Below are 15,925 nucleotides of genomic sequence, written 5' to 3' on the forward strand. Positions count from 1 at the left end.
GTTCCCTGAGGAGAGACCAAGACCTTTATCTTCAATTTCTGAGATTTCCTCTGTGGTCAGAATAAGAGGCCACATCACCTATTTCTTTTCCACTCTAATACTTCTTTTATTGGGTCATCACTTAAGTCAGGCAAGATATAAAGATAGCATTTTGAATCCATTTTTTGGTATCCACGTTGTCTGGCCTGTCACATTATTTGCACTTTCATTCTCCTGCATCTTCATCCATATTAGCTTTGTCCAAATTATCCTTAGTCTTGATGGAAAATGCTGTTTACTTTCCACCAAAAAAAGCTTTTCTTCTAAAAAAAAATTAGACCCTAATGATGCCTTCAGCACTGCAGAGCCCACAGTGTTTATCAAATAGTGTCTTTCTTTATAGGCAGAATGCTTTTGTCCTTGATATCACATTGGTAGTTATATTTTCCACGCACAATGTATCATTATATGATTAGCAGTCCGTTAAAGATAAATAATTGAGTTTGTGAGTGAGATGTCCTCCAGTTTCATAAAGTGGCACTCATCTAAAAGAGTTCTTGCATTTACTATGAAGACCAGGAACACGGCTCTCAGAGTTGATGCAGAGGGACAGCTGCCCAGCAGTAATTACCTCAAATTGTCTGTTTGCTGCACCTACGAGAAAACTTTGATAGGATACATTTTCTCGTGTGCAATCCACTTCATGCCTCAAGGAAAAAAAAAACAAAAAAAATAGAAAACCATATACCAAGTAGAAAGCGTGTGAGCAGATATCTCAATTGATCCCTGACAGGCCTGCGCTAACAATGATTCTTTTGTTTGAGGCCTTTGATGGAAAAACAAATATATGTTGTAAATATAGAAAAATCTTCTTCATCTCAAATTTTTTTATAATCTCATGAAAGTTGCCAACGTTTTGAACCCTGCGATGATTCCTACATCATTTATGACTTTGAAGTGTTGGGGACATACATAGGAAACGCTCCAAGGCTGAGACCTCACCTCACCACAGCCACTGCTTCATCTTTTCCTGTCCTCCTAAATTTATAGAGCCATGAGGCCCATCAACCTTTATTAGCTAATAATGCAGTTAGGGCCATTAAGCATGGCCGAGTCTCCCCCCACAGCAACACTTAACAGTCTCACTGGGATACTAAGGGAGAGTTTAAGTAACAGGACTGCTGTGTGACAGCCTCCCTGCACCAAAGTGTCTGGCTAAATTCAGAATTCGGTAAACCAGCATAGTGTTCCCCTCAGGGTGATGGATGTTTCATTTAAACGTAATCATAAAGATAAAAATAAATTAAAAAAAAAAGAACTCTTGGTCACTTGCTAAAATAATTAAATCATTTTGTGGTATTTCTAGCTTTTTTTGGGCCGTTTCTCAAGTTATTTATCAACACCCCAGTTTGTGTTAGCTATGGAGTATTATTATAAAATATTTTCTGCTGCAAAAGCACAAATAGAAAGGTTTTGACCTGCCCAGGGCTGCTAATATGTCTGCATCATACAGTGGTGAGAGTGAGATCCTCCTGCGCTGTCATGGATCATTTGTAAGTACCTGCTGGAATGTCCCCAGGGTTTTCCTAAAGATGCCTGGACTTCAGTTTGAGAATGACTGTTTTCTGTCTTCCTGCATTAATATGCGCTATCCGAATGGAAAGACTTGTGTGCCTTTGGAAACAAGATCATAGGTGATTTAAAGCTCATGTAGGTGCTCTTAGACTGCCACACTGGAATAAGCAGTGAAGGGTCTCAACAGAGCGCTGCGTGGGTACTCCCAGGGACATGGGTGTTGTTTTTGTTGTGTTACACTAGGTCCAAACTCTTAGAGAATGGTTAGCCGATAGCCGCTGTAGATCAAAGCAGAAATATAATCATCTATGAGGGGGAGAGAGAGAGGCCTCTATTTTATCTTCTCCCCTTGCTCAGGGCTGAAAACAGACTGATGTTAAACTCAAAGTTGATAAAGGATAAAAAGAATTGTGCTGTATGTGCTCTCCACTTCTTTTGTAAGCAAAACTGGAGCACAAGGTCTGTTTAGATGGTTCACAGCACTTGAAATTTTTTTTTTTTTTTTTTTTTTTCATTTTACAGATAAGCATGAGGAGACACAAGGCTTTTTTAATAGTATTGGGTGAAGTTGTTAGTTGGCTTTTTTTAATCCCTAAAAAAAATAAGTGTCATGATTCCATTCCTTATAGTTCATTGAGTAGAAGTTACAGTAAATCTTGTAGCTATAACAACACACCCACATTTGTCGATGGATTATGTTGTTTTGAATATCTCCAAGGGGGAAATCCATACTGAAGCAATCATACTCAAGTGTCTCTGCAATTAAAGTATACGTGCCTCAGTAGTGAAGACACGTTTACCCATGAGGCCAAATACCTTCACCTTTATATCCCATAATCTTGGGATAATACTGAAAGTCAGAGAGCAGTAAAATGATCATCATCACCAATCAGCAGTAAAGGTCATTTGGCGTTTTATGCATATTACACGCTGTGTAAAGAGTTACAATCCAGTACACAAAACAGTTTTTTAAACTGATGTCCTACAATATAGCAACTGTAAGAAAGTAAGATATATGCACATTTTATAATTTACAGTTATTCATTACAGAAATTCACGAAGATGTACCACAGGAAAAAAACACTGCACAATAATGAACATAGCTAAACTTACAAACCTACAAAATGAAAATGTTGGTTGTTGTGTCAGTCAAAAGCTGACTGAAAATACGTTCGTTGAGCTGTCCTTCAATGCTTGCTTGGAAACAGGAAGCAGGTGGCAATGGACATTCCTATCATTTTCAGTAAATTGTATGCTTTGTATTTTCATTTTACAAGGCAATTATGCTAGTGTGTTATAACTGAGGCATAGAGGATTACTTCTCTTCTGGGTTTTAATTAAGCCAGGGTTTTTAAAATTAAAATAAAAATGCATGTTGATCCAACTGGTGTAGTACAGTGATGACAAACATGGTTCATACTAATACAGTGATTCTTTAAGTATTTAAATGTGCTGATTAAAATATCTCAGCTATTTAGGCAGAAACTGACAAAGTTTGAATCTGTGAAAGCTTTGGAGCCCTGGAGCGAGTTTTTTTTTTTTTTTTTTAACTTGTAGAAAACTTAAAAGCCCCAGTGGGACGTTTGCAGGCCTGATTAAGGAGTTAACCATGGGCTACATAGATCTTAAACTAGCTCCCACCCAAACACCCCACATTCAGTCATCAGTTTATAGTACGGGAGCGTGGGGAAGTGATTATTCTTGGATTAAGACTTGCCTCGCCACCAATATGTACGGCATAATTGAATAAAGGCTGCCTCACCCGAACAATCCCAACGCACACGGGGCCGCCTAGGCTCATCATATCGGCACAATATTAACCATGACACAGGCATAACCAGGCCAGTAATTAATGCACTGAATCAATTACAAATTAGTCCATTTGGAGAATTCCCAGCAGGAGTCCACTCATTACCCATGCTCTGATGGAGTCACAGTTTCTCCTCATGGGAAGAGGTGTCACTTTGCTGTTCTCCTTTTGTATCTGTCTTTATCTCTCTTCTCAAGATGCAATGCAGATGGCAAATGGAGGATGAAACTGATGCTGCCTGCTACTTGGCATTACGTTGCAAATTAAAATGTGAGTGCCATAACATTGGACTCTCGGTAAAGTCAAAGAGGAGATGAGTGTGAAGTTAACTGGAGCTAATGAAGGAACCTTCCTAAGGTAGCCTACAGCTAAAATGCTATTAACTGATAGACAGTGTACTTAGTACTCGTACAGGATTGTTTTATCCGTCACTAACTTTGCGCTTTGCAGAAATGATTGGTCAGAGTGTAGTCAATAGTAAGTCATAAGAGTTTTGGCTACAGAGCTGGAAGTGATCATCAGGTGCTTTGCTGCTGTTATCCACTACATCAAAATCATTGCAGATTCACTGCAGTGGATGACTGGATGAATTACAGGAATTAATAAAATATGTGTTAAATAAAATAAAATGTTAGCGAAAGAAGCATGGGAAGAATGTGGCTATCTCTTTGCACTCTGTATAAATGGTTCTCATAGCATAAGGTGAACACCACACTATTCATTTTCCTGCCAAGGGTGAAAGTCAGTCTTAATGACAGACGGTTTCCGAGCTCAATTCAGGAACTGTCAAGGAGGTGAAATGGGAAAGAGCTGCCTGTGATGAGAGACATTGAGAGAAAATGTGCGTGTGTTTGTGTGTCTGTGCGTGAGTGAGTTTGTGTGTGATTTCCATTTTCCTACACCCAAGCCCTTGAAAGGAATGGTGCATTGAGGATAAAAAAAAAAAAAAAAAAAGACTTGATCGGTCTTGCACATGAAGGACGGCACTGTGTGTTTACTCTTATTAAATAAATGAAATGACTCAGTAGGCTGTAGTATGAACCAAAATTTCCTGAATGTTTTAGGACAATTCTTCATATATATATATCTATATAGATATATAGATATATCTATATATCTATATATATGAAAAGTTGTTTTTTTTTACAAGAATTGCTGAGTCATCCTGCATTTTCAGTAGAGGAATCTGATTAAAGGCAATAAATGCGGGTTATAAGTCAGAGTAGCTGTAAATGACTTTTGGATCATTGAAAAGATTTGAAAAGGTTGCAAATGCAACTGATCCCATTTTACAGCAATACATTGTCAAGTATATATTGGCTGAAAACAAATCTGCCTGCTAAAAACTGTTTACCCAGAGGCCTGTGACTCTTCTGCTCTGTTGAAATCTGCATTTTTGAATTCTGTAAAGTTCCCTCCACATTGTGCTGTGAGACAAAAACATGATAAAGAAAATGGATGACAGTGGACTCTGTAAGCTGCCATGTGCCACTCACAATATTTCACAATGGCTATTTCCACGTGGCTCAAAGATGTGTTGTGCCCAACCGTCTCATGTGAAGGCACAACAGCTATACATTTTTGGCACTGTTCCAGTGACCAAAAAGTTAGCTCTTGATCCTCCTGCCGTTACTGTCCTGCAGAGTCCTGATCCAAGAACCCAATATTGGTAGCAGCAAAACAATGATGAGAACGTGAAGTGAAGTGGCACATGGAAAAACCACAACTTTGCTTGAGTCAGAATGACAAATTTTATATGTGCGCGTGTGCGGATGACTGAGAGAATGTCAGAACGTCAGCTGATAAACTTTATACTGTTTAATATTATGCTACTTTTACACATCAATAGTCCTTCTGCAGCACCCGACTACAATATGTGATTAATATGTAATTAAGTATTGTTGCTCTGTTCTGTACTGTTCGAAGAAGATAATCTTTAAAAACCATATGAATACGAGTGAGGAAGAGGCATTCACAGCAAGGGTGCCCTGCCAGGTCTCATTGTCTTTTAAACTGTGGAAGGGAGAGCAGTAAGACTAACTGAAAAGAATCACAAAGGAAATGTTGGCAAACGTTCATTCATTTCTAATCTGTGCCCCCCCGACAGCTCGCTCATATCCACCCATTCATATATTCATGTCCCTTATGTCAATGCTCAAAAGAAGCATTACCTCATTAAAAATACTATAGTCTATAACTTACTAAGAGTTTTACACTGCTAATCTGTGCAATATATTCATGCAAAGTTTACTATGGCATACTGCTGCTGACCAGTAGACCTGCCCATCTCTGTGCGACCCGAGGGGTCAAATAGGGCCGACCTATACATTTACTGCACAAATCTTTACAATGAAGTGCAGTACAAATGTATTCATTCATTCATTCATCCATCTTCGGGTGCTGGGGCCAACGCTGTGTGACTTAGGGGAAGTATGACATCTTTCTTTGCCTGTTCCTGTGGCAAGGATTTTTACCAAAGTGCAACAGTAAATAAAAACACAATGCTATCAGCGTTGTTGAGTTTAATGAGCAGAATGTAAATGAAAATGTACTCCAGGGAAATTGCTGTTAGATAAAACATCTGGTCCAGAACTCCTCTTTAGACGGTGGTGGCATGATTTTCCTTGTCTATAATGAAACATTTCCTTTAAATAGGACCTAGGCCGAATAAAACCATATATTGTAATGGGTTTCTAAGAAAGCTTGAACTCTTAACTAAAACAAATCCTCACTCATATGCAAGTACTTGATATTTACACACTTAATTTTTTATTTTTCCCTCCACCTTTGTGTGTTCAGGCGATTATCTCACATTCCGCCTTTTTTGTTCCATATTTGCCCAGAGTGGTGTTTTCTGTCAATGATGCATCCACCTTACAGGGCTGTCTTGTCATTATGCTTGACAAGTAGACTGTCGCACTGTCGCAACCAATGACACTCAGACACGCATTCCCTCAGCATGCCCACTTGCTGAATGAGGATGGAGCAAAGTCACGGATTCTTGCCAATCTCATTAGCTACCAACCGCCACTCCAAAAAAATGTTCACACTAGCACGTCTGATAATTTCTGTTCTATTTCTTTTCTTGCATTCCTTTATCATATGTTTCTGTTGCTTTGTGCGCATTTTAATGAAATAAAAATCCTTTTTTAATTTTATCTGCTCCATTGAAATGCTGGGTGAAATTCTTGAGCAAAAGAGTCCTCTGAAAAGCAAATCAAATAAACGTATTTATGCGGCACCAAAACATAGCACGATGACAAGTTACCTCAAGGCACTTTACATATAGAGCACGTCTAAACCAAACTCTTTATAGACTTATTTCATCAAACAAATCCCACCATGAGCAAATACTATGCAACAGCAGCAAGGTAAAAAAGAAACCTCGGGCAGAATCAGGCTCAGAGTGGGCAGACATCTGCCTCCATTGGTTGAGTTGTGAGACAGAGAGAAGCAGCTGGCTCTGACCCTCCGTAGCAGCAAAGAAAGGACATGGAACCGGTACAAGGATGTTTCCAATCCTCTTTGTCTCCCTGTCATTTGTTCTCTGCGGCAGTTCTTACTAGAATCAGTCACAAAAAAGCATGCACGTTCTTTTGTACGGTCACAAAAACATACCTACACGCAGCTTTGTTCCCTTACAGCATGAAAGGTGTCAGTTACTCTCCATTTTCAAAGGCGAGTCATCATAATAATCTTCCCCAAGCAAAGATGCTTCAGTGAGTCACATATGTATTTTACACACATACATATTCAAGGCAACAAAAAATGCAGGCATTTCATGTGATTTTGGGTTGAGCATCTTAAGAGGTATTGAGCTGTGAAAGATACAGAAGAGCACTTCATTCTACTGCTAATCCGTTTCCAGGTTGCAGGTGGTGCTGGAGCCAACCCCAGCTCACTCTGGGTGAGGGCGGGGTACACCCTGGACAGGTCGCCAGTCCATCACAGGCCAACGCACAGAGACAGACAGAGACCAACAACCACTCAAACTCACACTCAGACCTACGGATAATTTAGAGTCACCACCAAGCATGATGTCTTTGGACGGTGGGAGGAAATCGGAGTGCCCGGAGGAAACCCAGGCAGGCACAGGGAGAACTCTGCACAGAAAGGCCCCAGGCCTGGGAATTGAACCCAGACCCTTACAGGGCTCATTTATAATAGTTTGATGTCACATATTATTGTCAGAACAGTAATGAAGTTTTCATTTTCTCAGATGGCACAATTAGCAGCGATATTTCCAGCAGGTTGTCAGTTACACCGAGGATGATCTCCTGGGATCTCCTGTGGCCGGGGGAGGGGAGGGGGGGGGGTTCTCACTTACAGTTGTAGACACTCCATCCGGATTCTGTGTCTGTTTGCTGATGTGGATGTGAGCTCAGACGGAGGGTTTAGGGAAGGGATATGGAAATAGTGGATGAGAGCTTAGTGATGCACGGAAAATCTTAAGCCCTCCCAGTGCACCACTGTGTGTCTGCCTTCAATGGCCGTGGCCCCATGGAGCAAATCGCTACGCTTCAATATGTATGGAAATGAAAGGCAATCATGCTAACGTGTGTTCAGCGTCTTCAAACATGCTAATGTTGTCATTACACTTTCAGCCCTTGCATCAGCCCTCCCAACAGTTCACCTCTCCTCTCACCCTTCTCTTACTCTCGTTCTCTTCCACTCAACTGGAACAGGTGTGGTTTTAATTATGCATTAAAATATACACAGACCCAGTCTGATCCACTTGACTGGGCTCCTCCTTCTTCAATGCATCTCCCTCCTTCTCTGTCTCCCTTTCCTCTTCAACCCTTTCTGTTTCCTTCCATCCCTGACTCGACCCCCAAAACCTCCCTCCCTCCTTTAGAAGTTGGGGATTGAAGGACCTGATTTCCAAACCATGCACGTCTCTCTGACTCAAGTGAGGGGTTTGTTCCGCTGCCACACTTCCGTTCACAAATGCTCCTGCTTGGGGGAGGGGGGAGCAGGGAGAAATCCCTGTTAATCTAGTGGATCTGGCTCCCTCTGTCTCTTTTGTTCACTATTACTGCCGCACTGATCCCTCAGGAGGCACGTGGGGTGTGTGTGCCCAGGGTTTGGAGTTGGGGGAGTTGTGGGGGGTTTCCTAATGGTTCAGTCTAAATTTACTGAAGCAACTTCCCGCTGTCTATGAAAAAAGAAAATCTAATTCTTCCAACCTCTCTGAATCTGCCATGGATGTTAAGTATTTTCGCCGTAAGATATGACCACGTTGACAGAAATAAATCCTGAACAAGAAGATGAAATAAGGACAGGGAGGATCAGGGCTGGTTCTCTGTCACATGTGCCCCCAGACACCTCTGTCAAAACAATTGAAAAGCAATTTTTGCTGGGAGAAATCCAGGACAACAACAGGCCATCTTGTTATATTTAGCAAGTAATTTACTACTTTAATTGCACTGCAGCTAAATATGGGGAGTAATGCAAATAACGCAAGAATAAATGAAGTGCACGTGCAGACAAAATTTTGAAACGTTAGTACACTGGTACCTGTACCAAACCTTGCATTGTTACGCCATCAAGTGACATGAAGTCTCGTGTATACCTGCAACTCATATTTAAGCTTTTTACCCCTTAAGGGGTTTGCATGTGTTAAAGCTTGCTCTAATCCAGGTGCCTGTTTCCCTGAATTGGACACTTGGCTTGCACCAGTGCTGTGGCAGGGGAGAGGGGAGCGTGTGTTGTGTTGATCTGTGTTTAATGAAAGTGACCACGCAGAGCAGATTTGGCCATTAGCTCAGCAAGGGCCTGTAATCACTACAAGTTGTTTCGCTTTTTTCATGCAGTTCATTATTGGACAAATAGTCTGTGGGGAGAAAAGTGTGTGTACCTGCCATCTTCTTTCTCCCTCGTTTCATTTCCCTCCTCAAGGCTGCACTTGGGAAAGTATTGATATGATGACTTGAAAATAACAAACCGTGCGGTAACAAACAAAAAAACAAAACAAAAAAAAAACAAAAAACACACACACCCATGAAGTGGTTTGTTTTAAAATTATTATCAGTTACTGTTTTTATTCAGACTCAGAGTAGATTTCATTGGCCATTCTGTCTGCCACCCTGAGCTTTTTATCGTGCCCAAGGACAAACAGGGCAAGCAATGCTAAAAGCTAAGCCTGTGCTAAAAGAAGCTTTGTCCTTACATCTGATTTCAGGACAGTGTTTGGGATCAGGCATCAGATTTCCCCCTCCTTAGATTCATCTTGTAATTCCCATCTTTCATGTGGTGGCAGGAGGCTATTGTCTTTGGATCTGTCTATTTCAATCTCCCCTCAACTCAGCTTTCACAGTTTGAGAATAATATGGGCCATATTACTATACATACCCAGCGAGGTGCGTAGAAACTCAATCCCTGCGTTACTTTCGACAATCTTCTTTTGTACAGTATCATGAGGTAGCAATACCAAGTAAATTGACAAATCCCAGTGTGATGTATCCTCTCAGTATTGGTTTGTATGTATTGGCATTGGTTTCTGTAATGTCACCAGAGTGCTTCATTGCCAGTTAATCTAAAATACTTTGAATATTCCTAAAGACATTTCTTTCATTTTGTTTTATTTTTTCAAGTAGGACATGTAGTCTGTTCTGTTCAGTTCTACATCTATATCTGTAAAAGTCACTGCACACTGCTGATACCTGGATTGTAGATGTGGAGATAATTTATGGCAGACTGCCCTGGACAATGTCGCTGGACTACATAAACTTTGAGTCATTTCATTGTGTGGCAGTGTTGAAAAGACCTTCAAACTCCCGGCAGGGTGAAAGTGAGTCATTGTCAGCTCTTAGCCAGTGAAATGAAGTTAAAGTGTGAGGGGCCCCCCATGTCTGTGTTCCAACTAATGGCACAGCAGAGGGGAATGTGCTCACACATTGTGCACTTACAATGATTATAAAGTATTCATGATTTACATCGACGAATGGACCTCCCCACAAAAAAGTGCCTCAGGTTTTGCTCGTGAGAACCCACCAGTACCCTGAGTGATTCCCTGAAAGTGCTTCTTTTTTTATGTCCACAGAAAGTGGCAAACTCAATCGTCTTCTCCAACTAATTTCAGAAAACACATGAACAGACAGACTGACTATGAAGTCTATCACACTTATTCGCCCAAACACACAGACTCAACAGACGCGTGTCCATTTCTATTAATGGTAATCAGCAGGGTAATGATGACGGAGCTGTGACTGCGGCTTAGTTACTTCTGGCTGATGGCCATGGTCTGTGACAGCTGTCAGACCCCATGACTGCACTGCCAGGGCGCTCCTTAGGACTTATTTCAGCTCAGTACATCAACTGCAACAGCGCTTCACACACAGACTTGTTGATTATCAGCATCAGTGGGCCGACATGGAAAGATTTCTTTGACCACCTGTCTGCTAATGACAGGTGGATGGGCTGGTAGATGGGGAAAAAGAGGACACAGGCTGTCACTTTGATTCATGCAACAGCAACTCCAACTGGGTGGCTCCTTGCCAAACTCTCGACAGTCGTTATAACTCCTCCTAAATGGCATTTAAAGTGTGAAGCAATGGCTGTCCTTGTGGCTCAGTCACCCCAGGCCGGGCCCAGGACTTGAGTGCTGAACCCCGTGCCAAGTTCTGCAGTGGGGTCACAAACCTTGGAGCAAATTATTCTCACTCTGATGCTCTATCTCAGATCTCTGGCAGTAATTGAATATGTGAAAAGTGACCTTGAAGTGAGACTGGATCAGTGATCTGATGTCTAACCTCGCTTTTTTTATTCCTCATTATTTTGTTTGTTTTTTTCCTCAACTTTAACTTTCGAATTGATTGATTTGAGGTCAAACTTTCACAGTGTGAAACAACTATTTCAAAACCTAATTTCGGATTTATCATGCTATTATAGTTTCGGAAGAAAAAACTGTCTTGTGATTTGCCAACCCTAAACTCCAGAATATTGTGGTACAACACTGAACGATACTCAAATTTAGAGACATGAAAAGTGATGTCTTTTGCTTATCATAAAATTGTAACAACTATGGATTGTCAAGGTGAAAATGAAATGGTAGTTTGTGCTACACCAGATGGGTACTTCCGAAGGAAGAGGAGAAAAACAGGAGATGGCAGTCGATTTATTTTTTTTTTTGCAGCATAAATAACCAAGATGTAAAATTACTGGCATAAACTATAATTTTTAGGCATTTATACTTTTGTTAAACTCCAGCGTAAATTGCTGAAGTTTTAATGTGCACTGAAACATTGTCCGCTAAGCACATTTTCCTCGAAATTTTGTAGAGTGAAGAACAAACTGAGCACAGTATCAGGCACATTCTCAGCATAAATTAACATAATTGATACTTATTTTCCTCAGAGTGTTCCTCAGACCTATATCACTTACGCCACTTGTGATGTGAACTTTTGAGAAGATTTCAAGGAATATTATTGTGTCTTTTATTGAAGGAGAGCTTGATCCCTCGCAATTTGCTTACCAACCTGACAAAGGCATAGCGGATGTAAAACTGTTTATATTGGATACAGTGTGTGTTCAGCAAGAAAAACCCGGAGCTCATACGAAAATTTTGTTTGTGGCTTTTTTTCCTCTGGTTTGAACAAAATGTAGTGTTACAGTATTACTCTAACGTCCCAAACCAGCTTCCCAGACTAAAATCTTTTCATTTCAATTAGAAAGGCTTAACAATTTTCTAAGGCTTTTTTCTTATTTGTTCAGTGGTTCAACCATTAAAGACACAAACCTGCATTGCATCGTTAAGAATCCGCTCCAGGATCATTGGAGTGAAACAAACAAACAAAAAAAAAAAAGAGACTTGTGTTCCCTTTGAGACAATCAGGTAGTGAAGAAGGCAAAGATTATTAAAAGCCAATCCCTCCACATTCTGTCTCTGGAGTTTTCATTGATGCCTTCAGGTTGCCGTAATCACACGCCTGCAAAGAAAACAAATCCTTTCTCCAAATCTTTTATTCCTTCCACTACTTGGTTGTTAAATACTGGTAGTATCCATTTTAATTGAGTTTTTATTGCGCCAGTCATGTGATAATCATGTAACAATGTCTATTCAGGATCTTCTGTAACCTTTATTGATTTTTTTTTTTTTTATATTAACTTACTTATTGTATTCCTTTTCCAACCTCATTTCTATGCTGACATGCACTTGACATATAACACGCTGGATGTTGATGTCATTAGGGCTTAGTATATAGCCCTTCCTGGCGCCAATAAAGTTGTTTTAATCTAAAGTTTTTGGAACTATTCCATTATCTAGTGTTAGCTTACTTATTATACTGAATCAAGAATTTTACATCTAATTAGAAATTTTGTATTCATTTTTTCTTTACTTTCCTGTCTTCAGAAATGTTTTGCTTTATTGAAGTGTTTTTATACAAAAGGACCTTGCACAGCTAAAGCACTCACGCTCCTTGGTAACTGTCTCTGCAGTCTATCCGAGAGGTGACGGGCTATGTGTTGGTGGCTCTGAACCAGTTTGACTACCTTCCTTTGGAGAACCTGAGGATCATTCGTGGGACCAAGCTGTACGAGGACAGCTACTCTCTTGCCATCTTCCTCAACTACAGACGTGACGGAAACTTCGGACTACGCCAGCTGGGTCTGAAAAACCTCACAGGTGAGTGGCTGAATTATTTATCGGTGACCTGTGTGTCTATGCGGTGCGCTCAATCTGCGTCTGAAGTCCAAGCTTTGAAGCCGTTTGCTTTGATTGGAGATAGAATGTTTGACATTGTATTTTTCCACACCTCCTGGACTGTGTGTGTGTGTGTGTGTTGTGTTTACCACCTGCTTGGAACTCCTCCTGCAGGTTAGCAAAGCTTTTCAGCTCTTATAAATCCTGCATACTTTAAAGAGTCGATTAGATATAGTATGCTTCGAGCCTTAGACTATTCATTTGAACCTGTAATACACCAAACAAAGTTTTGCTTGCAGTCATGAGCTTCTGCATGAATCGGGTTCAAAACGCTCATGAAATGTTTTTTTATAATTTAGAGATCAATCGGAAACAGCCTTCGCAAACGGTACACATATCAGTGTGAGCCTAATCAAATAAGAACAGAAGATTATAGTCACATACTGACAAGGAAACTGACTGATATTATCCATTCATCTTCTACCTCTTATTGGTTTCTGGATCGCAGAAGGTGCTGCAGCCAATCCCAGCTCACACTGGGTGACGGTACACCCTGGACAGGTCGCCAGTCTATCATGGGGCCAACACACAGAGACAGTCAGAGACCAACAAACACTCACACTTTGACCTACAGACAATTTACAGTCACCAATCAACCCAAACATGATGTCTTTGGAAGGTGGGAGGAAACCCGCACAGGGAGAACATTCAAATTCCACACAGAGAGGCCCCAGGCCAGGAACCGAACCCCCGACTGACTGATATTATGAGTCCTTTTAATTTTTTGTGAGGAAACAGCTAGTAGGTGGATTAAATGCATTGATTGTTACCTGAAATGTATTTATTCACTTCATTTGCTCATGTATTTTAAGTACCCATCTTCTGTGTTTATCATCATGAAAAGTTTTCATACCTGAACTTCGTTTCCACTCGATGACCAGACTTGATCAAATGTTGCTTTTATTCTAAGGCAAATCATTTGCTCCCCTTTGCTTTTGAAACAATGCTGAGAAGCAACAGCTATCAGGATTATTTCACACTAATCTAACACTAAACTGGCGAGGATATCCCTGGTATCATTCAGAAAGAAGCCCGCAATGTGCATAACAGGTGGCAAAATGGATGCTTCCATGAAGCAATGTCACAAAAATACAATTGCAGTTGAAAAACTGGTTGGAGGCTTCATCACACAGTTGGATTCATAAATTGGCCAAATGTGCTGGTAGCTGTTTATTGGCTTCTATGATTTTACACAAGATGGGAATCTGCAAACAGTTTGGCTCCTCTTCTTCTCCCAAGATCCCGACTGATGTTGTCATCAGAATTAACCCTCTCATACCGAGGGATATGATGCCAAATCAAGCGTATACACTTATTTCTTCTGTCATTTCACTCCTGCTCACACAGAAACTATTCTCATCTGATGTGCAACACACCCGGTTATCAGTCCAAGCCTGTTTACTAGGAAGATGGAAAAAACGGTGATTACTGATAAATAGTGTCCACAGACGGAAAACAATGTGTGGGTGGCTCTTCCTGTTGACGAACTGTGGATTCTTGCGCTGCACGGTTCTCCTCGGGCATCCTGACCCTGAGGTCAGTAAGAAATGAGTAGCAAAGAAGATCTTATACACAAAAGGGGTAAATGGAGCATGCCAGGGCCAGCACTGGCTCATGAGGCGTGAAGTATAATATCAGAGGAGTTATTCCTCCCTTCTGATGCTATATCCAACCTCAGAAATGTTTTAACAGTATAAAATGGAAAGGAATTTAGCTTTAGTTTTGGTTGACCAAAAATAAAGAGTGTCATCAGTAAATCCTGCTGATTTGGATCATTGGTTTCTTTCTATGTTAAGAGTAAAGCATGAAAAGTGTGATTGGGAGAATTCCTTAATTAACATGACAAAGTGTTACAGATGCCCCTCGGTGATATGAAGCATGTGTAAAATGTGTTATAACATTACTCTGGGTGTCCCTTTCTCTCTGGAGTAAAATTAGACTGGACTGGTGGCTCAAGGCACATGAAAGCTGTTTCCACCTGCTGATGGGAGCAGTTTTGAACAGATGCAAAAAACAACAAAAAAAAAAAAAATAAAATGTTATACACACCCATGATTTCAAGTATGTCAAGGAGGTGGTGTAAGAGGTGTAAAGTAAGAAAGACAATGTCATCACTTCACACTAGACTTGTCAAAATACTGTCTGTATTGAGGGATTTGTATTTATTCCTCGACTAGAATTTATTTAGATTTGTAATGAAGAAGTTTGGCACCGAGCTTAAGTGTCTGCTGATTCCAAAACCTCTTTGTAAATAATTCAGACATTTCTCATTTTTTTCTTCAACTGTTCCTTCCTGGTGGTTCCCCAGAGTTGCAGGAAATGGCACAGTCATTCGCAAGTATGTGTGCAAACCACAGTGCAGGCTTGTGTGTTATGTTCCATCTTGTATTCCTTCTTGCATGTTACGCCACACTTGGCATTGTTTTGCCAAGTTGAAGCCAGTGCTGTGGGAGCTGGGGCTGGACTCTGTGAGAAGCTGCTGTTTGATGTGCCATCCGTGGCCTTGAGCCATGAAGTGGAGGGGAAGTCGCACACAACAGCCATGGCCTGAATCAACTCTACTTCATAACTTTTGACTGAGTTTAACACTCGTGCCTTTTTTGTTTCTTTTTCCTTTTTTTTTCTAAATCAAGCTGTAAAATAATTTAACAGCAAGTTCCTACAAAATGTTTGTTGATGTGGGTTAGCCAGTTACATCGAGGTATTCAGCGGTCCCTTTCTTTCCCAGTACCTGAAACCCAACCTGGATCCAAAATCTGGTCCAAATTATGTGCAGTCTTTCTCAGGTGTTGGTGTTAATCTGATCCAGCATCTAAGCAGGTTTTTCAGTCAGCTAGTGGTCATGTGACTCATCGCTG

The 15,925-nt window shown here is 40.7% G+C and overlaps 1 protein-coding gene across 2 annotated transcripts in view; it reads left to right on the top strand.

Moving 5' to 3' along the window:
* Positions 1–15,925, top strand: part of erbb4b (erb-b2 receptor tyrosine kinase 4b) — a 265,152-nt gene that overhangs the window by 138,821 nt on the left and 110,406 nt on the right. For both annotated transcript variants that reach the window (XM_029530171.1, XM_029530172.1), the window contains exon 3: positions 12,803–12,989. In XM_029530171.1, coding sequence (XP_029386031.1) covers positions 12,803–12,989 — 187 coding nt within the window. The remainder of the gene's footprint in view (positions 1–12,802; positions 12,990–15,925) is intronic.

This window comes from Echeneis naucrates, chromosome 21 (assembly GCF_900963305.1).
Source record: "Echeneis naucrates chromosome 21, fEcheNa1.1, whole genome shotgun sequence".
Classification (NCBI taxonomy): Eukaryota; Metazoa; Chordata; class Actinopteri; order Carangiformes; family Echeneidae; genus Echeneis; species Echeneis naucrates.